This window comes from Strix aluco, chromosome 12 (genome assembly GCF_031877795.1).
Source record: "Strix aluco isolate bStrAlu1 chromosome 12, bStrAlu1.hap1, whole genome shotgun sequence".
Lineage (NCBI taxonomy): Eukaryota > Metazoa > Chordata > Aves > Strigiformes > Strigidae > Strix > Strix aluco.
Window position 1 is genome coordinate 7,064,541 of NC_133942.1, and position 27,792 is coordinate 7,092,332.

The 27,792-nt window shown below is 39.4% G+C and overlaps 2 protein-coding genes across 7 annotated transcripts in view; one reads left to right on the forward strand and one right to left on the reverse strand.

Annotated features, from left to right (window-relative positions):
• Positions 1 to 17,803, forward strand: part of NRG4 (neuregulin 4) — a 53,338-nt gene extending 35,535 nt beyond the window's left edge. For 2 of the 3 annotated variants that reach the window (XM_074837489.1, XM_074837490.1), the window contains 4 exons: positions 549 to 642; positions 8,496 to 8,645; positions 13,107 to 13,186; positions 13,278 to 13,528. In XM_074837489.1, the coding sequence (XP_074693590.1) occupies positions 549 to 642; positions 8,496 to 8,645; positions 13,107 to 13,186; positions 13,278 to 13,294 (341 nt within the window). In that variant the 3' untranslated portion in view covers positions 13,295 to 13,528. Of the gene's footprint in view, positions 1 to 548; positions 643 to 8,495; positions 8,646 to 13,106; positions 13,187 to 13,277; positions 13,529 to 16,686 lie in introns of those variants that run through there. The other variant, XR_012624868.1, reaches the window with a different exon arrangement.
• A 2,503-nt stretch (positions 17,804 to 20,306) lies between these two features.
• Positions 20,307 to 27,720, reverse strand: FBXO22 (F-box protein 22). Of its 4 annotated transcripts, none has more exons than XR_012624866.1 (8): positions 27,532 to 27,720; positions 27,282 to 27,414; positions 26,948 to 27,035; positions 26,449 to 26,544; positions 25,278 to 25,442; positions 24,160 to 24,325; positions 22,409 to 22,948; positions 20,307 to 21,653 (listed from the first exon to the last, which is right to left on the reverse strand). XR_012624866.1 is itself a non-coding variant. In XM_074837486.1 (7 exons), the coding sequence occupies exons 1-7, from the start codon at positions 27,633 to 27,635 to the stop codon at positions 22,519 to 22,521; spliced, it is 1,182 nt and encodes a 393-aa protein (XP_074693587.1). In that variant the 5' UTR covers positions 27,636 to 27,720; the 3' UTR covers positions 20,307 to 22,518. The 4 variants fall into 4 exon arrangements, 2 of the variants coding, with proteins under 2 accessions (XP_074693587.1, XP_074693588.1); XR_012624867.1 differs by lacking the exons at positions 20,307 to 21,653; positions 22,409 to 22,948 and adding exons at positions 23,439 to 23,801; positions 23,894 to 24,025; XM_074837486.1 differs by having other exon boundaries at positions 20,307 to 22,948.
• Positions 27,721 to 27,792: the final 72 nt, after the last annotated feature.

The window sequence follows — 27,792 nt, forward strand, 5'->3', positions numbered from 1 at the left end:
AATAGAGCCTGGAGCAGTCTTAGAATGTCCTGCTCCACACCTGACACTGTTCTGGGTTTACCTGTACTGACTCCGATTCTCTCACAGAAGCCAGTTAAGCCACTGGAACAGGACAAACCAGACTTCATATAGGTCACCATGTGAATCACTGTACTCAGTACAGTTTGTGGTCACGAAAGGCAAATGAAGTAAGTTCCTCTCACTGCAAGAGAAATTTTGCATTTATTCATATAGTTTAGGTGCTTCATGTCCGATATGGTGATAAATTTGTGATCTTTTTGCATATTGTTACATGAAACAATTCTGCAAGGTAGATAGTGCTGTACGTTGCTGGCCTGCAAGGCAACACTGATACCTTATTTGTTCATAGGGTGGTTTTGTTTATGTGTAGTGGTTTGTTTTAGTGGTTTTTGGTTTTGTTTTTTGTTATTGTTGTGGGGTTTTTTTAAGGAAGCCGCTCCCCAAAAGTATACTTAAGATACCCTTTTATTGATAAAAATACAGAAGTGTCTATTTTTCTCTGTGTTTGTTTTGGTCTTATTTTTAAGATCATGAAGAACTCTGTGGCACCACTTACGGATCTTTTTGTCTAAATGGAGGGATTTGTTATATGATTCCTACTGTATCCAGTCCATTCTGCAGGTCAGTGAAACTAAAGTTTGTGTGTTTAAGTATTGGACAGTAGCTGTCTATGGACTATTTCTCCATTTTGCTTCCTTAAGAAATTACTGTTAAAATGTTATATAAAAGAAAGTATCTATTACCTATGGCTGTTCCTCATTCAGTAATTCATGCTCAGATTACTTATCTACCTTGCGGAGACATGACAATATGAGAAAAATAAACAGCTATACTTGGTGTATAATTGTTTGACAGGTGCAACAGTACTGTTACGTATGCATTCAGGATGATATCTATATTTAGAGCCATATTTCCTCCCCTCATTACAATACAGAAAGGAACAAAATACCCTTTGCCTCTTGGAATATAGACTGTAGGAAAGGCATTCAGAAACACAAAGTACATTTCCAGTTTTTCTTCCAGATGGAATTATATTGCAAAAATTCTTATAACAAAATGGCCTGACCCGAACAAAATGAGGAGGCTCAAAATGGAATATAATCTTTTAAGGGGGAAAAAAAGAATGTAATTCAAGACTTACTATGTTCTCTGAATCTCACTGAATACTCAAAGGGCAGCTTTAAATGACAGCCAAAGACCACTTGATAAAGAAACATCAAGGCAGCAAATATAGATACTTCTTACACCATTTGTTTACAGGACCATTCTTCTTTTTGAAGCCCATGTAGCACAGTGGAAAAGAAGCACTTCCTATTTTTGCATGGGGATATGTTTCCTGCATAAATACCGCCCTATCCTTTTATTTTCTCATTTACCAAGACGTGAGAAGATGCTAAATTAAATTCTAATTCTTCACGGTTCTGCATTTACTAATTCCGAGTTATCATTCATCAAAATCCATTATGGTTAATTTAATGGGTTTACTTAACATAATAATAAGCATTCAGACACGTATTACCTACACTTAAGGGCATTACCTTGTTTAATTCTGTGGCAACTTCTGCTCCCTCTTCAGTCTTGAGCTATAACTAATGATAACTGGATGAAATAGTTGAAGAAGGAAACAGAGTATTTTCTAAGATGCCTAATTAAAGTTTATTTATTTCTTTTGTTTGGGACGGTTCAATTTAAACATTTAAACTCATCTAGTAGACAAAGAGAGAAGAGGCAATTTTGTGGTAAATGCTCACTGAAAAACATGGACAGCATATCACTGTCATTAAGCATATTGTCCAATGTCATGCAATGAATCAGATCCATAAGTGAGGATAAAGCTCAGAAGCGCTGTATGATGATGATTTATTCTAACTGCTAAACCTTGCAAGCTTATGCAATGTGAAATGAATACTACACACACAAAAAGTAAAACATGTTGAAATATGCATTTTTCTTCTAGAAGGAATCCCATATTATTGATATTAAAATACCTAAATGAAAAAAGAACAGTGAGACTAAACAGTATCAGTTACACGATTTCAAAGCACCCTCTCAACTATTGCTAGACTATGTAATGAGGAAGGTGTGTTTGATGCAATAACTGTAAATATAAAGTAACAAATACTCAGAACAATTCATTCTCCAGGAGCACAAACTAGTCAGCGTAGATAATTTCCACTTTAAAAGGGCTCCAAATGAAGTAATTTGTAATTCAGGTACTAGAGGATTTTATAACCTGCTGAAGCAGAAAAGTAACATCTTAAGAGCATTTTTGTTATACTCAAGCAATCTTATTGCATTTAAATTATCAAGTATTTTTCTTCTGTATCTAGTGGTTGATTATGAAGTTATATGGTTTAAATAGCAGCATTCTATTTAAGCATGTCCTCATTCTAAGCATGTTCCTTAATCAGTCAGAGAAGGCTAATTATAGATGAGAAAGGTTTTGTTTACACACAGATATCTTAGTAATCAGCGGTGATGCGAATAGAAACAACAGAAAAAAATGCATCACTATTCAGCAGAATTCAGAAAAATATTTGGTGCTTCAAGACTGGCATCATCACACAGTTGCGCGAAGTTTCTTTGATGCAGGTTTCTGCCAAATCCCACCTAAATCTTCCAAGTGTTCTCAAATGATCACCTCCCACCAACAGAAAAATTGAATCAGTTTTAGAATCAAAAGCTGAATGATCATTATACAGCATTGATTAAAAGGGGGAAATGGAGCAAGAACAAACTGTAAAAATACCTTAAAACACATTTGCCTTGACATGCTACTTTTTTACACAAATGTGTTGTGCTAAAGTGTGCAAAGTTAGTGCAGATTACCTGATGCAACACCATTAGACATAATTTCACAATGTAACTAGGAAAATGGCATAATTCTCTAGAAATACGTATTTTGTAGCATGGTAACAAAGTAAGAGCCACTATTTACTCTTGGAATTTCAGTTATTTTTACCATTCAGAAATGGGTATATATACAAGGTAGAGATTTAATAGAAACATTAGTTGACCCCCGTCCCCTGTGCAACATTAGCAGATTTTAAATACAGCTGATGTGTGTTAAAACATGAAGTTGCTCAGCTGCCATCTTCCCTCATTCCTTTCCTAACAATGAGTTAATGTTCTCAGCAGCAAAAGGTGCACCTGTCATCATAAACAAGATGAGCTTCAAACCCAGGAATGCTCAAATGTACTAAATAAACACGCAGCAGAATGGAGAAGGATGGAAAAGCAGCTGCCTCAGGTGTATTATAAAACATGAGGCTGAAAGCTGTTTGCCTCAGCACCTGATGCACAGCTGTCCCATAATCATTAATTAACACAGTGCAGAATTAAGTGAAGATTTTGTTGTCTGAGGGGAAGCTCTGGTACTTCCCTTTTGTCTTACACATGGCAGATTTCTGAGAGTCTTCTTTCTGTATGTCAGACAAAATACAGATGGTATACGACCACACAAACACAGCTCCTCTGCTTCTGAGGGCAGTACACACAGAAATTAATAGTGAGTGCTCTCCTTTTGAGGAAGGGATTATTTTCTACAGAGGGCAGTGCATTCAGGCTAAGTACTGCAAGGGACAGAGGCAGACCTTGGAAATCTCCTCCCTGAAACTCCTGTGTATGGTTAAAGGATATCTCTACTTTCCCCTTCCTTTGCTTCTACCCTAATGCAATCTCTCCTCCACCTTTCCTATACTAATTCAGTAAATCTCATGCAAATTCCTTCTATCACTTTGTGTACACCCCATCTTTTGTCTGGCTCTTTATCTGAGATGGGTCCTTCATTACCTTTTTCAAACGTCCCCACGAGTGATATACTTGCTGTGCTGTAAGCCTTCAGAATATACACACTGCAAGTTGCCAGTGAAGGGCTTCCCACTCATCTGGGCTTTTCTTCTTTCTCTGCCTCCAAAACTATACTTTGGCATACTCCAGGCTCTTCTGAAAAGAAAGCAGCCAACTAGTATTTTTCAATTCTGATTTTAGCTTGAAAGGCAGGAACAAAAGTTAAAATACAAACCAAAAATATAGCCCCAAAAAATCAATAATTAAGATTTAATGGGACATGCAACATTATCCTATATGCTTGCTAAGTATTAGTGATGAGAATTAATATCAGTGCAAGGTATGGTAAAGCTTGCCATATAAACACATAGCTAAGTGAGTTCTAGGGGAAAATAACCCATTCTTTCAACTTATTCTTATGACTTCCAGTAGTAGCATGAATTTTACTTTACTATGTATATGAATACAGATTCAGAGTAACAGTTTTGAAACTCCTCTGAACACAAAACTTTTAAAAAAGCTGCTTAGGGCTTTCAGTTAACTTTGCCATTGCTTATTCACTTTGGCTTTAAATTCTTTTTCATACTTACTAGATGCCTTTGTGTATGGATTAGGACAACTTTTGGGAGCCTGCTACAGACTGAAGATTATGGTGATTTTGAAGCTATCAGCCATGTAGTCTGAATTGCATTGACGAGCAGATAATTTTTCAGCTGTCTTTTTCTGCTTAGAGCTTGCTTTTTATTTACATGCAAGTAGTTTTTATACCAAGAAGCACCCAGGTTTTTCCTAAAGGAAGACTAAATGAAATCTAAAGTCAAGACTCTTATAGTAGAATACTAAGCAATGGGAGTCTGTGTACATATTTGACTCAAATCCTATTTCCATCTTTAAAGTCTGTCAGATACTTGCTTATGATGCCCACCTTAGAGTCTGGAAGAGAAAGAAACCTTACCTTCTTTCCTAAATCGGACTTGCACTGTCTCATGAACTGCATCTGCAAACAAGACAGCAGTAATGCCTTGTGTTACTGGAGGGCTATTATGCTTATATTTTAGTTACAGATTAGATTGCAAAGGATCAATATAATTGCAGACCTGCTGGTCATCTCCTGACATCCAGTGCAGTCAATTTCCTTCCACCTTGTATTGATGCTGATATGGGTAGGTTTGATTAACAGCCTATGTTGGAAGATTCTGTGGATTTCTTTACTTATATTTCTTAACATACATTATGTTAGGGTTTTGTCTCCAGCACAGCTCCTGTAGTAAGTTTGTATACAACAGTTAAGGCTGGCTCATCTCATCTGACAAGAGGCGTGGGCGTGTGTGCATGCGTGTGCAGGCACCTAGGAAAGCTGAAATCTGGATGCTATCTGAAAATGGGAGTTTCTAGTCTCACAGCTTTTCCTCAGACATTTGAAGGCTGTTGTCCTTCAACTCTGATTGAACTAGAAAGTCTAATTTCTTAGAGAAGGAAAGACCTTTTTTGCATTTTAAAAATCAACTTTGGAATGCTACATAGTACAACCATTTAAAGCCAACAGACAGCATGTGCTGAAACAGCAGGCTAACGGCATGCAGATGATGTACAACAGCAACACCTGGCCTAATGACCACAAGACTTAGTGCAACTCCCTCTTACTATAGCCTAGAAGCAGGCTTCTCTGTCTTTTGCACTCACTTATTCATTCAAGTGCAGAAGCGCAGTTGCCTACATATTAACAACTGCAAGTACGTCATGCTTAACTTGTACTCTACTTTTAGGCATTCATTATAAACAAGATAAACTACGAGTTGCTACTGACTTTTAAGGCTGTGTAAAGTCTGTCTGTATAAGACTGACTACCTCTAGGAGACACTGTATAGATACCATCAGTCTGGATTATGTTCATAGCCCGCATGCTTGTTAGAAACTCCTCCTTTTCTGTCTTGCTTGCAGTCACTGTGTATGTAACTCCACTGAAATTAGTAGAGCACTGCTAATGCAACAGGATAAGCAGATCTGAGTGAGTTCCACTGCTAATTACTGAAGTCTGCTTAGCTTCTTTCCCACCAATTTTAGGAAAGGACTTAGAGTAGAAACGTTTCCCTCTCTTGGTTGCCCTAAAGCATCAGTTGCTTCTGTATTTAACATAGTCCTTCACCTGTTTGTACATCGGCACTGATGAAAAATTAATGATAAAAGCTTGTGCAAGCCAATAGCTTAACATCTGGATTTTCAGAAATGCCCTAACTGTAGCAGAGCCTGTTGCTAGGGTGACATTAGCTATAATTTTGTTTATTTAAATGTAAGCAAGAGATACCTCATCTCAGTTTTCCTGTTTCTATGAACACCTCCATCATTTTTAGGTTACACGACAGTATTTTCTACATAGCATGGAATCACTTTCAACAAGTGTGTCAACAGGTCAGCCTAGAGAAAGTACATGGGCAGCTTTGTAATCCCTAATCCATTGCACACAGTTAAACAGATACTATCAAACTGGCAAGTCACGGAAAACATGTTTCTAAAATTTGGTTTTGTTACATCCAGGAAGAATTAATAGGTTCAGCATACAGGATGTTTAAATTTTTTAGTGTAGGTCTTTTCCCCTTTGCTATAACCTTGGATTCATACTGGCTAGTTTTCCCCTTACAGTCTTAGGCCTTCTGGCTCCTTTCCCTCTTGAAGACTTGTGACTACCTTAAGCATCTGGTTCTGTTTAGTAGAAATTGGCTACAATCTCAGTGACCTTTTTGCTGCACTGTCATCACATTCCCAATTTTTTTTCCATGGTCTTTCGCAGAACACAAATATGGCTTCCATGCACTGTTCGTGCCAACTCTACTGTATCACAACAGTCCTCTAACCCTAGCCTTTTACCTAATCCTATATGCAACTCTCTTCAGCTAGAAGGACTATTTTTTCTTCCTCCTGCTTCATTTTTCTCTTTAGGCTACTGACTTACTCCCTTTACACTCATTCTCTAGAACTTTTCCACAAGCCTTAATCTGATGCCAAACCCTATTTATTTTTTCTTCCTGTATCATTTTAGCCTTCTGGTTTTCATTGGTATTCAAGAATACTTCTATGAATTTTATATTCCATTTTCTATCCCTGTTATTCTATTCAGCTCTTCAAAGCATTTCTCTTTTCACTTGCTAGAGAACAATGCCCCACTCAAATGACACTTCTATTCTTAAAGTATTCTACAGTATTTCAGAAATAGGCCACTGAAATACCACTATACTTACAGTAAATATCTGGAACATTATCTCAAGCAATCAGAGCAGTCTGCCTACCCTTCCTTCTCCCAGCAGTCAAACATAGTAACTTTGAAAAGTCTCACATTGTCCCTAGTAAATGGTGGCTGTTTGATCAGTTGCACAGCTTTAATACATGATGATAATTAATTTTTTTCTACTGTCTAAATCTTCTGTTTTATTTTCAAAGGCAAAGAATTTAAAGAAATGGTAGTAATTCCTTGTGCAGTAGTTTAGACCGGTAGTACTGAAATAGTGGTCCATAATCTACAGAAAGCAGTGCTGGGACTCACATCAAGCATGCATGTTGGTATGCTCACAGTGATCCATTTGTCTTATTTAGATATGCTAGACATCTTTCTTTTTTGGCAGTTCCTCCCCACTCCGCCTTCTTATCCCTCATCTGAAATTATACCTTGCAGCTGCCAATGGCAGTTGAGAACTTCAAGTATGTTACGGAGTTCAGCCCATTTTTCTCAGCTGGAGCCTGAAATTGCTTATGTCACAGATTATTATGACTTCAGTGCCAGAAATAGCAAGAAGGAGCAAGATCTTTAGTAATACAAATATAGAGAAGCAAATTTACATACATAAAAGATACATGCAGAACGTAGTTATTGAATGAAGTGCTTTCCATTTTCTGTAATGCAATAAATTCCTTAAGAAAATTTAGCAGAATAAGTGCAAAATATAGAACAAAGGAAGATTAGTTTAGCTTCAACCTATTTTTGACTCAATATGAATTACTAAGCCATTCATTTTATTTAATAAAATATTTTAATCCTTTCTTCAGAAGAAGTTTTCAGAAGCTCAATACATAAAATAAGCATAGTAGAGAAGACTTCTATCTAGATCTCTCCAAGAGAGGGTCACTCACCAAGCATGTAACATGTTCTGGCACAAATTATTACACTGCATAACCTACTTTTGCAATTTAAGGTGTAGTGTGCCTCAATAAATTCCTGTTTCCTTGATCTACTTAGCTGACAGTACTATCTCTTCAACAAAGAAAGCTAGAAAGTTACATGAAAGGGGAAAAAGAAATCATGACTACTGTGTGAGAACCAGTAGGATGACAGAGTTAATACTAAAGAGGTGGATTTAATTCATTAAATCTGCCAGTGGAGGAGGCAGATTTAACTGCAGAGTACACCATTGTGAAGTATATTGCTAATCCATTTAATCTATGAAGAAATGTATGGTTTAATATGTTAAAGCAGTATGGATCAGAATGTAAACTTGATGCCCAACATGCCCAATTCCCTTTGTTCAGGAAATACAAGGCGAGTGGAAATTCCATAAGAAAACTTGCTGTGAAGCAAACATAAAGCTTGAATTACGTCATAACAACTTCCCTCCCCACTTAAGACCAGAAGCCTTTGTGCTTTTCATATTAGATGACAAGTTACCATCTAATCTGAATAAAACTTGGTTTCCCAGGTGTATTGAGAATTACACAGGAGCCCGTTGTGAGGAAGTTTTGCTGCCCAGCATCAAGTCCCAAACAAAAGGTGACCTGTTTGCAGCTTTCTTGGCTTCACTTCTTCTTCTAGGAGTTCTTGTAATTGGAGCATTCTACTTCCTTTGCAGGTAAAAGTGCTTCAGAGTGCTGAAGCTATTTAATCAAGTAGAAATTTCTTCTGGTAATCATGTACTAATTATTTGAATGTAAAACCATGTAATGAATTATCCATAAGGTTTGTATGGTTATTCAGCATAATTAATGTGGATGTCTCAACTTGTTGCTTGTACTATTTTACTTCCTGGCTTGTAGTTTTCTCAGTGTCTTTTCTAAGCTATTACTTATAGTTGCTTTGTAACAAATACATGTAGTACACCCACTTCTAAGAGATTGTACAGTCTACCTGGAGTTAGTGCTAACATTTTAAAACATTAGTCAATCCTTATGTTGTCCAAAGATTGAGAAGTAGAAGCAAATTACTAAAGTGCTTAGGGATCAACTGTTCCACTGCATTGAATTGGCAGCCAAGCCAACGGGTGCCAATAGCTCCCAATTCCTTTACAGCTCCTGGTTTAAAAAGGAAAACTAAGGAAAGAATCAAATTCAAGAATAATCCCAGGTAGATGTTCATTAACCAACATCTAGAATAAATCAGAGGGATAACTCATTCATCCAGGATGATCCATGTTTGAGTATCATGAAGATGTCAGTGCTAGACAGCAAGTGCTGCAGGTTTGGTTTTAGTAGCATTTTAGGCATATTAGGACTTCAAACGAAAACACATAAGCAATTACTGGGATTAAGTCAACTATTTGATGCTGTATTTATATTAGTACAGTATATCAGTACATTTATACCAAACCCAAACCAACTTACTCTCTGCATTTATGTATGCAAGTCAACCTCCCATGTCCCCTCTTGTTTTTAGAGTATAGCACTTTCTGTAAGAGCTCATTTTGTTATATACTGTTAATATGTATTTATGCCTTTATGAGTCAGCTTACTAGCCCCTGTAATTCTTAGCCATCACAGACTTGCAGCCTCTTCCTCCTTCTCCTATGCTGCATTTCTCCTTGGGTATGATAGCCTAAGGTTCTTGCAATTCTGTTCTTTGCTCTCCATAATCACATTGCCAAATCAACCTCTCTGATCAGTGCCTTTCAATGAGCGACCTTTGGAATAGCTGGTCTAGTTTTACCTCAGCTGCTGTCATGGAAACCCACTGAATGCCAGTTTTTCCCATAGCTGAATATATTTAGAAGAGATAGCATTTGCTAAAACAGAGTTTGTATTAAAAAAAAAACTTGCAGAGGATACCCCCCACCTTAGTAATTTTAGTTAAAGTAATCCTGTTTTAGCAGTGGAATGTCACAGCAGTTGTTCACTAAAGAACATTTGCAGATTACTATGAAGTTATTAGAATTGAAATACAGCTTTACCTAACTAAAGAAAAATTCATTCAAGTCTCACAGAGGTACGGAGAGTATTTCTTTAGAAGCAAAGCTTGTTTCTGAGAAGAGAAAAGAAGTCTTCAGAGAGCAGAGAATTCAGAGTAATCAGTTAAAAGATCCCCTTCCCCTTGCATACAGTAAAATTAGGAAAAAGCTGGAGACAACAACCTACTGAGTTCTATGGTCAGAGTCTTGCATTGCAACGTACAGCAGTTTAGAACAGCAGTGACAGGTCTGTGCAAATATTTTATTAGACAGCTGGAAGATGAACCTCAACTGCTCTGTTTCTGTATAGGAAATGAATTTACTCAAGCTTTACCTAACTGGCAGAACAAGTAGTAGGGCATCTTTATTAGAAAAATAACAAGGACAGCAAATCAGTCTTAACATAGTTGCCCTTGAACCTATCTTACATACCAGACTAGCTTGGGAAATCTCATAAAAACATGATCAACTTCTTTATACTAAAGAATGTAATTGGCTAAAAATTGTCTTGTCGTACCTTTACACTTCAGAGGCTGATGTAGCACAATCATCTGCTGAAGAACTCATCTATAAAAGAAACACTTCACATCTAAAAGTCCTTATCTCTTGACTGAAGTGACCAACATATAAGAGGAGTCTCAAGTGGATACTTTAATCTACTCCCCTCTTTTCAGCTGTATAAACAAGGATTATTGCAAGCAGCTGTCTTTAATTTTTTTTTTTCCCAAATTTGATCTACAACCTGTATCATAACATTCTGGAAGAGGGTGGAAGAGGGAGGGGCTTGTAAGGGTTAGCTGAGAGTTTGCATCATCCCTGATTTGTCCTCTTGACAAGACATATTAAATTTCAAATTTTAAGAGAAATATTGTGCTATCAAGTTTTCACTATTACACTTTATTAAACAAATATGTTTGATCCAGAATCAGAAAGCAGTTTTTCCCCCCATATTGTGTGGTAGTAAGCATTTCTGTGGCTCTTTCACCAGAGGATTCTAGTGTAGTTTTAGTATAAACAGCAATGCAATCTGGAGGGATGCAGAAGAGGAGATATTAATTGCAATTTTGGATACAGAAAAAATCCCTAAAATTATACATCATATCTTTTAGAATGTAGGAAATCAGTGCCCTATTTTCTTGTCCCTGTCATCACTTGTACCCCCTCTTCCTTTCCAAGTTTTCTTCCTTTCAGGCTGCTTGGGGCAGATTTCGGGACCAGGCATGTGCAAGAGGATTTCAGGCTCCTACAAACAAATCCATTCAGGATACAAGGGTGGAGAGAAAGGATTTCATTGCTTTGCTTATAAAACCAAATCATAAGTAACGGTGAAAGTAAGAGGGAGAAGTGGTCAAGGACTGGTGATGAACAAAAGCAACTTAAAACTGGAGAAGATACACAGTAGGCTAGGGTTAAACCTCCCACTGTTGTTGGAACCTGCTGAAGGAAAGGCTACTGTAGTGAGCTATCTTAGTGAGGCTCAGGTTGATAGAATATAATTATTTAGGGAGTAAAGTGAGTAGCTTTAATTTACTTTCTGAAAAAATGATGAGGAATGTTGTTGCAAAGAAAAGACTATGCTTTTATGTCTCCTCAAGGATGAGTTGTAAAACAATTTTATATCATGTAGTAGGAATTCATAAAACAGTACTGTCCACACCCAAAAGTAGTGTGAAAACCAGTTCATTAGCTTCCTGTTACTTTATCAAGTTTTCTCCAGGAATATCTTGTTTCACAGGCAATAAACATCGCTTCTCTGTCAAAGGAGGAATCCTGATCTTTAAAGAGCATGCTCAGTTCTGTTTGCTACATTCCTGTAAAAGCTCACCACATAAAACTATTGCTATTTCTAACTATTGGGATTCACTAGAAGGTATGGCACCATGCCAACAATTGTACTTTAGTGAAGACAGTAAAATATCTACATTGTGAATGTAAAACTTATCCATATATATATATTTTTAAAATCAGAACTGATTTCATGAGAGCGATTTGCTATTTAGCACTGAAAAACTGTCTTGGATTGGAGCAGGCTTGTGTGCAGCTTTAGGCCCAGGAACTGCGTAACCTGTTAGCAGAGCAGAGTCCATGGAGGCAGAGCAAAGCCAGATCTAGCCGCTCTCTATCTTGAAACAAACACACACACACACCCCGCCAAAAAATGGTACTGATAAAGCCTGTCATTTTGACCCGGGGAAAACAGGAAAGTATGCAAAAATCCTTGCCATTACATTGTTACTGAGGTAACAAACGGCATATTTTGCTACAAGCAATTCACCTATCGGTACAGGTCCATCTGGCCACCTTTCTTCAAAAACATACTGTACAAGGGTTACTGGAAGAAGAAAGGTAGCTGATTAGTATAGATTCCACATAAGCCAGCTTTTATTTAAAAACAATATTGAGGCCTGAATGCCATGCACACAGCTTGGAGGAACAGAGAAAACGTGAGGGAAAACTAAAATAAATCTGCAGTTGATTTCTCTACTTTTTTATAAGTCCATGTTGAGATGCCAATTTACCTGTAAGGTAAGTGTATAAGGATGAACAGGAACTCAGCCAGCCAAAACAACAGGATCTAGGAATAAAGCCATTTAAGCTGTCCAAGACAACAGATTTTGTGGAGGAGTTATATCACCACAGGACACAAACTGGACAGAAAGAAGAATAGCTCATAACTCTTCTCAGGAGAGCAGATGCCTAATTACTATTAAAAGAAAGGGAAAGAGGTCAGCTCTATTTAAAAGATCTGTTTCTCAAGAAAGTGTGGAAAATATCACATTATTGATATTTCACTTCCAAATGCGAACAGAGTTAATGATAATTTAAATTTGGTGATATCTACTAATTGCTTAAATAAAGACCTGAGAAATCAAACAAACATTAACTTCAGGAGAGAAGCCATGTAGTTCTGAGTGCTGTTCCTGCCTCTGATCTCTGTTCTTCTCCCTCAAATACATGCTTATCAAAAATGTTGAGTGTTAATTAGAAAATAATTGCAGAAGATCCATGTCACTTTTTTTCAGGGGAAGCATCATTCAATTGATTTGTCTCTTTTCTGATAACTTTTTCACTGATAACTTTTTTCACTCTGTGTGTGGTTTGTTTTTCCCTTTTTCCCCTCCCTGTTGTCTGTCTTTTGTTTCTTATGGTCAGGAAAGCTTCTATTCCAAGGACAAGTTCTTCAGAGTGTGGTGCCAACCTGGTTGAAACTACAAGCAGCAATGGCTGCAACAGTGAGTACATTTAAAGTTAAATGACTGGGCTCCATAAGGAAGACAGGGGAGGAAGTTTTAATTCAAAGCATGTGTTTTGTTTATTTTTCAGAAATAATAATAGAGTAAAGCATTAGAGTGGAAGAATGGTGAGAAAACAACATGCAGAGCAACCCTAAGAATACAGTAGTTGTAGAGGATGATGTGGTAAGCAAGATGAGAGAAGACAGACTGAAATAGGAGGCTTACTTATGTGTTGGAGAAGACTGCAACTAAGACATAAAGAGAAACGGTTGCACTTATTAGAGTTTCTATGTATTTTTAAAGGTGTATCAAATTATACAGAGATCACTATAATCACTATATGTTTGAATTTTGTGAGATTTTTCATGACAAGTTACTGTTTTCAATAATGCAGAGGTAGAAGCATGAGAATTTTTTTACTGCACGGGAAATGAGACTGAATCTTTTTTTTTTTTTTCACTGCACAGAGAATATGAGATCATCACAGGGTTTTTAGCATGAGGTAATACTATGAATTTTTGACAGGATTATCCTTTTCCACAGGATTGCCCCAGAGTTGAGGACTGTCTTGATTCAATAGTTTTAAAATTTATACCTGTGATACATGTCCCCAGAATTTGGCTTGTTTCAGATACACTTACCAGATGTATGGGAAAAAAAAAAAAAGTACCTTTCTCCAGCTAATACTGCCTTTTTTTTTTTTTAAATTAATAGTAAGACAACATGAGGATGAGGTACCACTGCTAGCATATTGACCAGCTTCCTGGAACAAGATTTTAATTCAAATTAAAAGAAAACATTAGTAAGAGAGATTGGTAATGTTTAAAAGAAGTTTACTAGGTAGAGTATTTACCCTTTGTTTGGTATACGTCCCTAATATTAAGCAAGACACCTTCTTTGATGGTTTTATTTTTGTCTTGTTTTTTTCTGAACATCTCACTACTGAGGGAGATTTAAACCTTACCTTAAATTTTCCAGTTGGTATTTCAGATAATAGAAGTCAGGAATTTTACTTATCACGTCCATTCTTGACACAAAATTTTATCCAGGCAGGTGTCTTGTGCTGCCAAGTGCTTCCCTCTCTAGAGATTTATTTGTTTTATTCACATAACCATTTGTTCATCACACCAGTATATTATATATCACTGTCTGGTTCCTTACAGGATTCTCTTACTCAGACAAAGAGAGGCCAAATGACATGGTCCATCTCTCTTTCTGCCTTGACAACACAGAGAAGCAGTCTGGTTAGACAGAGGCATAGAAAATGTGAACTGAACAATTCTCTTTTCAACTCATTTCTAGCACTGGAGGTTGAAAACAGCAAAAATCAGATATGTTTCCATAATGCCACATTACCTAGCAGCTCATTATATGGGATTTATAAGGTTGTACTGAAGAGAAAATTAATTGAGAAAACTTCAGGAATTGAAAGAGGAGGAAATGCAGAACACAGATATCTTATCTCTGAAATAAACAATCTGGAGGTGTATAAAAATATAGGGGCAAAGAAAATGTTGAATAAGCTTTTATTCCTAGGGTGTCTACTACATGCTGTAGTGTCAGAAAAAATAGTGTGCATTTTATATCAGTGTAGACAAAAGTACAGCAAGACAGAGAAGAAAAGACATGCTGTTACAGCATATAAGGTAAGAAGTCAAAGAGAAAACTGTATTGTAATAGCTACTAGAAAACAAAACAGAAAAATACCTTACTTTCTGAGGACTCATGTCAGAGAAGTTAGAGTCCAAGTTAAAGCTCAGCATCTGAAGGGAGAATCTGAGGGCACCAAATCAAGTAGAGGACCTGATCCAGAGATTAAGTTATATAAAGCACTAAAAGATCACTTTCTCCCTAAATTAACTGATCTTACATGTTATTTTCTGGACTTCAAACCTTTAGCAGATACTCTGAAGGAAGCTGATAATCTTGTTTTAAAGGCTAGGAAAGAGCAAAGTGATTTTTCATCACACAGGGACACACCACTGTTAAATACAGAGCTTAGGAGCTTTGTAGCAGTACTGACAGCTACACTAGAATCAGTATTACCTAAAGTACTTCGCACAGCCTCAGTGAAAATTAGTCAGAGACAACTACTGTTAGATAACTTCCATGTGTTATTGATCATGCAACATTCAGACCTAATAATGTTAAAGTTTGGTATACTATTTCCATTGAAGAAGGAGATGGCTTGTGGTCATCTTAAGTGGAAATTGAGGAAGGAAATATTAATGGAAGATGTAAGAAATGAATGGACTGAAGTTGTACTCTTCTTAGAACCTTCTCAGCTTTCTAGACAGACATGGAATAGTTATTCACTGTTAGCTATTCTGTTTGCATTATTTGGGAAACAATGTGTACAAAATGTGAGGATGAATAAACCAAAACCATGTTTAAATGCAAACAAGTTGATTTATGAAACAATGTTATCTTTGAAGGAAATCCTATTAGTGAGTCAGACTGCTTCAAACCCATTGCATCTGAGAACACTTCAGCTGCTAAAATTAATTATTTCAATTCACAAGCTTTGTGAATATGATGTTCAGGTCAAAATGAGATCAGGCTACAAATTCATTTTAAGGTGGTCAAATGCCACAGAAAGTACAGGGTAGCCAGCATTACATATAATTTAATTTGTTTTAAAAAATTATGCAAGTAGTCCTGTGAGCAATAAAGCTAAGGAAACACTCGTTCCAAAGGATCAGATCTTGTGGTTGGAGTCACTGGAGTCTAAAGAAGTGTTCCATGGATACACAGGGATGGGTAATAAGGTCTCTCTTCTCCACTTGACTCCTGCTTTCATGAAACATAAGATCTAATGTCTTTCAAATTACCCCTCCACCAGTTGAAAGGTTATAGAGGAAAGAAAATCAGAAAAGACTCATTTCCTAGGAACCTCCACTAATATGATTACACAACAATTTATTATAGTGTTATTGCAAAAATTCTTTTATACCTGAGGATCATGTTTTCCTTCCAGAATCTTGTAGTAAAGTTCTCTTCATAATGTGTTGCAAAAACCTTTTGCTCACTTGCAGAACGAAATGCCAGCCATTAGCAGAAAATCTCTTTATAGACCTAAGTAAGAGGTTGCTTATATTACTAAGCATACAATTTTTTTCATTAGTAGCCCAAACAAGCACTGGGGCAATGTACAATGAAAGGAGAAGGAGAAATGGCTGTTCAAAGAAAACAAGATTTCTCTGGGCTGCATAGCCTTTGGATTTATATTGTTAACTATTAAGGGGGCTGACCAATGGGAGGTCCACTTGGTAGCCCCTGCCATTTTAAAGGTACCTTCAATGTTGTGTGACCCCTTCACAATTTACTGCACTAAAAAAAAAAAAAGTATTTTCCTCCTGGCCTTGCATTTTTGAAGAGCAGTAGAGGGGCTCCAATAGTATGACTCAGTTATTTGAAAATGGGAAGAAGAAATGGGGGAGAGGACTTATCACAATAGAAATGGTGTCTGTGCCATTGCTTTCTGTTGTGTGTTCCAGCTAGGAGCTACTGAACTGACCAGAGGCCAGGCAGAACGGGAAAGCAGTGAGCTTACCTGAAAGGCTACAAAATCCTGTTACGTGTTCAGCAAATTCTGTATCAGGAGACAGGTCCCTAGAAGGGACTGCCCAGGGAGAGGGAGAACTTTAGCCAAAGGTGGCTATGGATTTAACATGGGACACCCAACTCTTCTACATTAAAAACCAAAACAACCCCCTCCGTTATGTTCCTTTGGTATCTAGCACCCTTTCAGATTTAACGGACATCAAGCTAGTTCCAGTAAAAACTGAGAAGACTCTGGATTAGTTTGGATAAGAGTTTTCACTTGTACTATGACCATATTCAAACCCAGGGATATTAATGAAGATGAATCTTTATAAGTTTGGGAAAATAGAACTAAATTGTGTTGTGATTCTCTGGCAATGTTACTTAGATTACCAGGATGCCTATGTTCACTGTACCTCCCAGTTATAATGCCTTTTGCTGACATTTATATACTTAAATGAAGAGATGGAATATTCCTATATCTCAGATTATATGGAATAATCAAAAGAATCAAGACATAAATTATTTACTTTTTGTGGTTAAGATTAGTGAAAAAAGTGCTTCTTTCAAGAAAATACTGCAGTATTTCCTGAACTTTGGGGGGAAATGCGCAAACAGAAAAACCCAAACATGGGCATGCCTAAAGATGTTTAAAAAACCAACAAAACCTTTTTCATTATTGTATGTAACATTATCTGTTTGTGTTTATCCAAAGTCCGTTCTTGCTCTTCTTGTGATTGTAACCTGTTCAACATAATCTGTATGTAATGCGAGAGATCAATTTCTTGATAGCAAAGTACCAAATACTGATAGGCAGGTTTCCACTCAGTTCCACGGTTGAGACTGATACTCCACAAAACCTTTCACCAGGAATTATTTCTATAGCTAGCTAAGGGTGTGTAAACAGAACCTGCAGCTGTAGAACCTGAAATAAGGAGACATTGCTGTTTTCATCCCCCAAATTAAAACTACCACCAATTTCTAACACTTCTAAATTCACCTCTATGTCAGGTTGTGTAACATTTAAACATTCTTTTCCAGTGTACATTAAAAGAGACTGTTTTCAAAATATCCTCTCAATGTAAGTAATGATATTTTGACTACAACTTTTGTACAGGCAAATGATGGGCTGGAAAAATATAGCTGAGCATCCACTGGTGACATTTTTTAATAGGGCTTTGTAATTTGAGTCTATTTTGTATGTTCTCCATCGCAGAATTTGCTGCTGCTTCAAACTCTTCAGTCACTTTCACCAGTTCTGGAGATTCTAGGAGAGTTCTTGTTTTGAGGGGATTAGTGTTTGCTCTCACTACTGCCATACTGACAACTCGGCTAAGAAGAGCTTATTTTAAAAAAGCTGTTTCTAACTCTTATAGCTGTGAAAATTTATCTTGAAAAGGTGACATGACTGCCACTGATTCAGTGATGTGAATCACTCAAACATTTATTTTGAGAAGTTTGTGCTACCTGCTAATCTCAGTGAGGATCTAGCTGTGAAATGTAATGATGGCAAATTATAAATTGTTTTTAAAAAGCATTTAGAAGCACAAATCCCATTGATTTGAGAATAAAATTTTTGCTCCTAAATTATCAAAGCACTTGAAAAAAAATTCCAGTTAGCTTTCTCTGCTAATGATTCTAACATAAGCATCCAGGTAATATAATTTCCAAATAATCCAAACCTGTTTTATGCCTTTCCTCTGAAAAAAAAGTTTCCAGTTTTTCACTGTAGCTACATGTTGTCTGTTTAGAAAAATACCCTACATGGTTACGAAGTACTGGTAGGCATAAAATAATCAGTACAAGGGTCCTACAATGTTTGAACTTGTATCTGTTTGACCTAAAACTGCTACAGGACCAAGGCACACCACCACCAGAAGTGAGCTCAGTTTACCTTGACGCACACCTTTGAGCCTGTAATTCAGGAGACACATTCCTAGATAGAACACCGTCACGGCTAATCCAGAGCCACTCTGAAACAGCCTCTTCTGGAGCCTGTGTCTGGCTGAGAAATGGGCTTAGGAAGAGGAAAAATCTCAAGTAAGAAACTTTATAATTAGTTTAATGTTTATCTTGCCTGCTTTTGTGTGCACAAAATACAACTGCTGTATTAAGATGGAATATATTTTAGAGATCCACCACAGACTCATGCAGTAAAAAAAAAAATCTTCCCCACAATATAATCAAGAAAAATAATCAGACAGTGGGGGAAATAATTAGTTTCTTAATGTTTGCAGAGTGCTCAGAGATTATAATATAAAAGACCCTATAAAAGACCACTGAAATTTACATGTTTACTATCTTTGCAACTTCTAACTATGCAAACTTCCAGACCTCAAACGTTATTTTTCTGTATCATAAAATAGGCATCTGAACGGCAAATGTTTCTTCTCTCATTTGGCCAGACATTAGGGGTTCAGAAAACTTCAGTCAATACCAAAGTTAGTGTCTTACATGAAAGCTAATGAACACCACTACAATTACTTCTAATAGAAAGTTCTCCGTTTTCAGAAAGACAAAAATAAACTAAGAGGGTGTAATGACACTGAGTTTTGAGGTAGACTTCATAAAAATTAATTAAGAATTGTATGTAATCCCTTTTTTTTTTTCAAAAATCAGTCTGAGGTTTAACATTCTTATCAGCCTTCTCTGCTGCATGCTGAAAGTCAGTTTGGGTGCATCATTTACGTATCTTGGTTTACTGTTCCCTGCCAAGGGGCCATGATTCAGTATGACTCAGTCATTTCTTAAAATAAGGCTTGTTCCAGTATTAACTTGGGCCAAACCAAATCTGACACCGAGAGTAACAAAACCCAAGTTCACTATCTTTACAGTTTTCTTCAGTTTTTAACTGAAATTGCCTTCTGGCAGTACAGTTGTGCCACAGCATAATTTGGCTTTATCTAATGATTCTGGCTTTCTTACAACTGTACGTTATAAAAACATCCTATAATGAGGGGATTCTTGGATTAGTAGTTTTAGAATATTATAGTAATAGCTTTGTTTGGTAATTGCCATTTTGGTTGTGCAAGTACGAGGCTACACATCACACTCCTTGCCTGGTTTTTGTATTTTTGAAACCCACAGTTCACTTAATTGAAAGATGCATTAAGAAAAAATGTGCAATGAAACATTATTCATATTCAAAACATGGGAAAAAATAATGTCTTTTACCTTTTGTGAGCAAAACCATCACTCCTCCCTGCAGGTCTTGTGACTTTGAAGGTTTTCTTTTTTTCTTAACAAAACCAAAATCCAGATGTGGTCACTCAGGGATTATATTCTCTTGCTGGAAACATATTACCATCAGCACTGTAACTGCAGATAATTATCTTTAGAGCAGTCCTGCTATTCACATTTGCCTCAATTACTGAATATTCATTTAACTTATTTTGTCCACTTTAAAACCTCGTAGTTATTTTTTGAGTTACAGGGATATAAATTATTGCACTGCAAAACTTCCTGTCAATTAAGAACAAGCTCTGCCTTTTGGTACATGCACTTTTTAAGCAAATACATTTTGGCTTCACTCAGGAGTTGTCACGGTTGAAGAGCAAATGAGTGTGGAGGCAAAATGAATTTGGATAGCAAAACACTTTAATCACAGATGTTGCAATTTTATCAATTACACCACTTCCCCATCACTTGGAAGACATGACATGGTCTGGGGGACAGCATAGCAGTTCCAGCCATGCAGTGCACGGTTCTGGGGTCCTCTGGGCTCATCCCCACTCCCTGAGGTTGGAGATGATCCTGGACTCTGGTGCAGGCTCTTGGGGTTCCTCCCCCAGTGTCTTTTCTGTACTACGTTTACCTCTTAAGTGTCCTCAGCTGCAGGACTGGGCAGCTGTGGGACCTTGCTGATGATTAGCCCCTTCAAAGCACTCTCCCGTTTTGCTGCGCCTTCGCTGGAGCTCACCAGCTGCGTCTTCGGACACTTCTGGGCATGTTTGCACTGTTGTTCAGGGCACGTGGTTGATCATACTCCATCTACTTCTACTACAGCAAAACGTCAGTTACAGTTCGTGGGCTTATGCTAGTAGTGATGCTGACTAGCCCTAACTCTTGCTAACAGCTACAGGAATCCTGTCTGTGCTACAGAAATGAAACATTTTCTTTGCTTCCTGTTAAATGCAGCTTATGCAGACAGAAAGGGTCAAACATGACATTCCCGTTATGCTGAAAAAAACAGGTACCCACCTCCCACTGAGAGGCTTCTCTTAAAATTCAAGCATACTCCATTTCCAAATACCTTTCCTTCTAAATGCAGTAACAAAACATTTTCCAAGTCACACCCACGCTTACTTATCTCCTATCCCTAGAAGGCCACTGGGAGTTCACAGCTCATCCACTGTCTTCTAATTAAAAAAACCCATCACAGACACAGCCATGGGAAAGCCTGCCTGTGCTCAGCACCCACTGAAACAACAGTTAACCCTCAGGACACTGTTGCCTTTACCTTAGCTCGTTAGGCCAAGTTTAGGAAAGGTTTTAACTAGACATGGGTCAAAAGGTGCCAACTGTAGTCTTGGCTGGTACATTTCAAGCAAAATATCATTATTTTGTTGTACAACAGACAGCTAAGTATTTTTTTTACTACACCAAGAACAGGCCAGCTGCCTGCTTTGGCATTTAAAAGTGTGGTGAAATGGTGCAAAATTAATTTATTTTCTTGTCATTCTATTACTAAGTGAAAATAAAAGGGAAAAAAGTATTTGAAAGGGAGCAAATATATTATTAGCAATACTGAGACTATGCTGAATTTACTTACTTCAACTTTGCAATACTGCATTCCAGCTGCAGCAATCAAAACAGGTGACTGATGTGAAAGCATGGGAAAAACATGCAAAAGCACAAGTCTTGTTTAAAGGCTCTACATAAATAGAACACAGCCAGATCTTGTGTGGCCCACAATTTCAAACTAAAAAGAGAAAAAGCTTTGTCAAGGAACTTTTTAAAGATACCAGGAAGTCTTAATTTTTAGCCCTCTGGATTTAAAAAGTTTTTAACAGAGAGCATCATGCTACAAGAGAATCTAAAGGAAAAGGCAACTAGTGCATTTCGATTGTGTAAACTTAAATACACAAAGACTGAAACTGCTGGTACACACAAAGTATCAGATATTATTCTAAACCAGCTGTTTAAGACAACTGAAATTCAGTTCAAGAGGGTGAGACAAGTTGAGCTTGTGACTAGACTCTTTAAATCAGAGCTTTTTCTCTAAGAATAGAAGGCAAGGTACTTTTGCGTATTTTCATCTTTATTTAATGAGCACTTTGTTATTTTTCCCTAAATTCATTTTATCTAGTAAAACCATTTGGTTCTGTAAATAGGACTCAAGCCTGGGCAGGTTGTGCATCTCTTGAAATAAAATCCAGGAAATGGTGGATTTTATGCATCAGTATTTCAGTGTGCATCAGTAGTTTTTCTAGACTGTTTTACATACATAAATAGAGTGCATCAAAGTACTGTTTCTTTCTACACATTGATATTTGGACTCCAACTGCCATCTGTGCAAACCATTCTCATTTTGGAAGAAAGAGGCTTTCTTCAATTGCAGAATTCCATCAAATATCATTTACCTGCAATTCTGTACAGGGGATTACACAAAATGCAAAGCTTTCTCGTAGCTATTACATTAAACTCTATTCCAACTACAAGATTTGATAATATTACCAAAATGATGTTTACGTTTTGGAAGGGGCTTTGATTGCAAGATGTCCGCTCTTCCAGACTTCTCAGCTTTCTGGAATGAAACAAACAGCTCACTGAAGCATTAAAAACATTTACGCTTGGTTTGCTTTAGTTGAACCAAGATGAATAAGAGTCATAACGGTAGTGTAACCATGAAGCAGGTCATCCTTTATGTCATTACATTCTCTTAATACGAAATTCCCAGTAACTATTCGATCACATCCTATTTCCCCATGTCCAAAAAAGCCAAAGAGGGGAACGTTTGGAAAAAACTTCCTAAATGCATCTGCTTCCATATTCCTTTTGGTTTTATAATGCCGATATCCTCTGCCAACACATGCAAACATGAAGCCAATGGTGTTACGCTCGGGGATGTTTGCTGCTTTGAGACGCTGCATGGCTGCTTCTGCTGTCCTCTCATCAGCTACGTCCTGGTCTAACAAAACAGTGGCACTCTGGATCTGGGGACCGCTGAAAGCCAGCCCGACCACACCGCAGGCATCGCCGGGCTGCGCGCTCTTACTGAAAGGCAACAGGCACCACGTTAGAGAACGTTCCAGGGAGACCACCGCCAGCCTGAATAAACTGCTCCTGTGCCAGAAGCAGATTTCAAAGCAGACCAACATCCTGAAAGCTACACATTTGTTAAAAAACAAACCAAAGCCTTCAAATTTTAGCAACATTTTTTAGCAACTTTTCACAAGGAAAAACTTTCATATCCATTACCAAGGATTAAGCATAAGCCTACCTTTCAAATGCGTGCCAAATTCAGCAGTTAGTGTATGTCACCACTCTGTAATTCCAACTAAACTATTAGTTAAACTTAAGACAAGCAAAGATACTGAGCATTTACATCCCAAACCAGAGCAGCAATCAATAATGGCTTCAGAGTCACATTGCTTTAAGTCTCCTTGGCTGGCCAGGACGCATTGCTTTCAGTACTTACCTACTCATGCTTTATTAAAAATAATTTACTGTATGGTCAACTCTCTTATCTGGAACAATAGTGCAGCTGGCACACCTCAGATGCAAGAAAAACGTTGGTATTACTATGGAGCCCAGACCCACACTAGCATGAGGAGCCCACGGCAGTGTCTGCACTGCGCTCCCCAGCACAGGGCCCTCGTGAGGATGCACCAGCACCCGCCAGTCCGAGGGCACAAGGGGCCCTCCCTGCTCGCTGGGCAGCACGGCAGCCCTGCCCTGCAGGGATCCTGGAGGAGGGAAGGGGTGTAACCCAGGTGAGATCTAGCCCTGTCCTGGGAGTGCCATGTCCTTCAGCAGCAGCAGCGTGTTAGGGGTGCTCCTGGGGCACAGGCCTGGCCTATTTGTGTGTTCAGCTACTGCTCTGTAATGTGAACCAAACGAGGCTGACCTAGAAACAAAACGTTCACATAAATGGTCTCTATCACAACAAGTGATAATTTATCTGCAAGCCAGAGTAAACACAGATGGCAATAAACGCACACAGGGTATCTGAAGCTGGAAATCTTCATCGCACTGGGTTTCTCCTAGCTGGGTTTCCAGAATCCAGGTCATACCACAGTCACACAAAGCTTCCAGCTTTTCTGGCTAAATCCCTGTGTTGGACTTTATTATCTTAAAAAAAAAAATTATCATTTTATTACTATTAATGGGCATTCCTAATATGACATAACTAAAAGGCTATAGCTTCTTTGATGTTTCTCCCATTTTAAATCTTCTTTACAATTTGCCTTCAAAAAGGTACCTACTTCTCAGAGGTCAGTGATGTAAAGCTCTCCACTTGTCCCCCAGCCAGGATGATACTTTTCTCATTCAAAGGATTGACTATTTGATGAAGAAATCGAGTCGCTCCAGACTTCCAGGAGTTGTAGCCAAACAGAAGAACCACCCGGAGATCTGGGTTATTCTTCAGACCTACAAACAAAAACCCAAACACCAATCCTCTTACGTTTAAATCCTGACCCCTGCAGTCCAGCCATCCTAGTCTCTCCTCAAATAATACACCACACCTTCAGTAATGGCTTTCCACTGCTGCAGTTGGGAAAACAAGACCCAAGTTGCCCAGGCATTCAGGAGCTGGGCTGCATTCCCCATGTAAGTGAGAATTTCTGAAAAGAACCTAGCAGAGAAAAGACAACTGCATCTGCATCCTCCAGCTTTCCACTTCTTTAGCAGAGCACCTGAGTTTTACCACAGCCCTTCAGTTTTACTTGGCAGTCTTAACTGTCCTTTTACAGACAAGAACTGAGCATACAGGTTATTCAACAAGGACCACAAGGCAGTAAATAGCTTTACCTGAAAATCAAATACATTACAGACATCAGCAGGCTGCTTATTCCAAGGCAGAAACTCCCAGGGTCCTAGAAGACTCAAGAAACCCTCATTAAATTACTCTTCGTAAGTGATCCTACTCTGCTGAGGTCACAACATGAAGAATGTAAACTCTATTTATTGAAACGTGCCATCTTCTGTTCTACCCTTCCTCGCTACAACGCCTGACTTAGGATCTAAATGCAAAGTTATTTTGGAGAAGAAAAGCAGCTCCTCCCCACAAGTTTCTAAACTGCAGTGATGAGAATCACTCCCAATGGCACAAACTCATTTATCTTTACTTTTAACCAATTAGAGTTGCTCAAAACTTAACAGCTCCCTCTGAACAGCTTGGAACCTAACTGAGGTAATCTGAGATCGATACTCAGGATAATGTAATACTCCAGAGAATGGGAAGAACAGAGATGCATAATTACCAGCTGCTGCGTGCTCTTTGAGTGGAGTTAGCACAGAAGCTGTCGCTTCCGTGCTGGCGCCTAAAAGAGCAGCACAACACTTCACAAAAACCCAAATAAAGGGGAGAACAAGGACATACCTGCTTCAGCAAATTTACTTTCATCAAAGACCCTGTTCTTCAAGTCTTTTGAAAAATGGAAGGTATGAATCTTTACCCCATCGATTTTGGGAAACAACAGAGCAAACCCAGCTTCGCCCTCTTCAATTTCTTGAGGTTGATTGCTGCTTGAACCCATAGGAGTAACTACAAAGATACAAAGCCAGACATCTTGTGTTCAGTAATTCTAATACTTTCATCTACCCTGTAACACAGGTTAAAAGAGGCAGAACAGCTTAGGTGATGTAAAACATGACAGTTCATTCCCCTAACAACATATCTAATTGATTGCTGGTGTGATTTTGTTGTTGATGTTTGGGTAAGACGAAGCACGTAGGAGTCCTGCTGGCTACTGATCATGCTGAAGTCACTTTGGACAAGGAGACATGGATATATTTAGGCATTTCCTCCAGCCACATCAAATGTAAGTCAGCTGGAAAACAAGCACTGTGCAATACAGCTGTCTCAAGCCTTCCTGCCAACTTCTGCAGGTCCGCAAACATAATCAAGATTTTTAAGGACCACAAATGAAACAGGGAAAAGTGTTATACAAACATGATGACAGTATAAAGCAAACTGACACAAATATTGGGAGTGTATTATTGAATTACAATAGTGACAACAATCAAAATACACTACTTATGCTGTGGAAGAATTTAAGGAAAAAATTTTCTAATGATAAAAAAAGTGAAGCGCTAGAAAAAGACCGCCAAGGGAATTTTCCATAGCTATTGCATATGCCTCCTGCTAGACCATAACAAACAGGTACATACTGAGAATGTCCTGTACAATTAGTCACAACATGACTCTGAAAAATACAGATAAATCAAAGAAACATTCATTACATTAGGTGCTAGGAGAAACTGCAGTAAGCTGTCTGCTCAATTAAATCAACCCCTTTAACTGCATCACATGAAGTAAGAATTTAAGCTCCACATGACTTAGCAGAGACACTACGAACTCCTTAAAATTTAAGCTAGTGTTGAACAAGGTGGGAAAACATGATAATTGCTGTGAGAACTCTCCTGTCAGTCTGCAGGACTATGCTTTCAAAAACATACGAAATTGTGATAAACAGGCACTGGAATAGATGCGCGATACACTTAGATGCCTTCAAACTGATCTCTCACAAAATCACACGTTTTCCTCCTACCTACAATCCCTGGGGTGACCAGTCCAAGAACCTGACATCGCTTTGGCAACAATTTTTCAAGCGCAATTGCTGTTTCTTTACTGTTTCTTTTCCTGGCTGTTAAAAAAAGAAGAAAAAAGGCAGAGAGAAGTAAAAATTAGTTGCTCTGCACAGTACCGGAATAAACCCAGCAGTCTATCCCATCCCATTTAACCAGTGCTGCCCATCAGTGGCTGCCCTGTTAGCAACGCAGCAAATCCCTACGACTGGTAAGAGCACAGCACCGCTGGCAAACGGAGCCAGTACCCTCTGGAGGGCGGGAAAGGAACTGGTCTGTGTAAAATAACATACACCTACGAGCTGTGTCTTATATCACAAAAGTAAAACTATGAGGTCACGATTTCCGCCAAAGATTTACTTTCCCCTGGAATTCATATTCAGAGAGTTCCCTCCTGGCGCCGTGCTTACACCCCCGGCACGTCCTGAAGCGGGCGAGAGTAGGGCGGAGGTTTCCCTTTACCTTTCTTCTGCTCGTGACACTCCTCGTGCCCGCTGAACGTCTCCGCGTCAGCTATATAGAGCACGGTCTGCGGCAGCACGTGCACCTTCTGTGAACAGACGGGAGAAGGGCGGTACTGCGGGGCCGCTGCCCCGGCGCCCCGTCCCAGGGGGCGGCTCCCGGCTCCGGAGCGGGAGGAGCGGCCGCGGAAAACCGCTCCCCGCTGCGCTGTGCCGTGAGCACCGCCCCCCCCCGCCCAACCTCCCCACAGGAGCGCGAAGGCCCCGACCCCGCGTCCCGCCGGGCCGGTCCCTCCCGCCAAGGCCGCCGGGCCTGAGGCGCCGCGCGCACCCACCTCCAGCTCGCGGGCCAGCGCGCGCACCAGCGCGTGGCTCTCGGCGGGGCCCGGCTCCAGCGCCGACACCCAGGTGACGCGCTGCCGCGCCCGCAGGATCCGCCGCGCGCACTCCCTCCACAGCCGGCACACGCTGCAACACACCGCGGACACCACGCGTCGGCGGGGCCGCCCCGGCCCCCGGCGCCGCCGCCTCGGAACCGGAGCCGACCGCCCCGACGGCGCCCACCCCCGCGGCCCCGCCTCTTACCAGGCGGCGCGCAGCAGCGCCTTGGTGGGCAGGAAGCCGAGGACGCGCTCCACCACCTCGGCCAGGTTGCCGAGGACGAGGCCGCCCTTCGCCGCAGCCTCCATGGCCCCGCCGAGACCCCGCCGCGGCGTCGCCGCTCTGCGTCACCCGCGCGCCGACGCTCCCGGGGCCGCCTTCCGGTCACGCGGCGGCGGGGCCGGCCCGGACAGCCCCGCTCGCGCCCCCTGGCGGCGGGGAGGTCTCACCCGCTCCCCCCCCCCC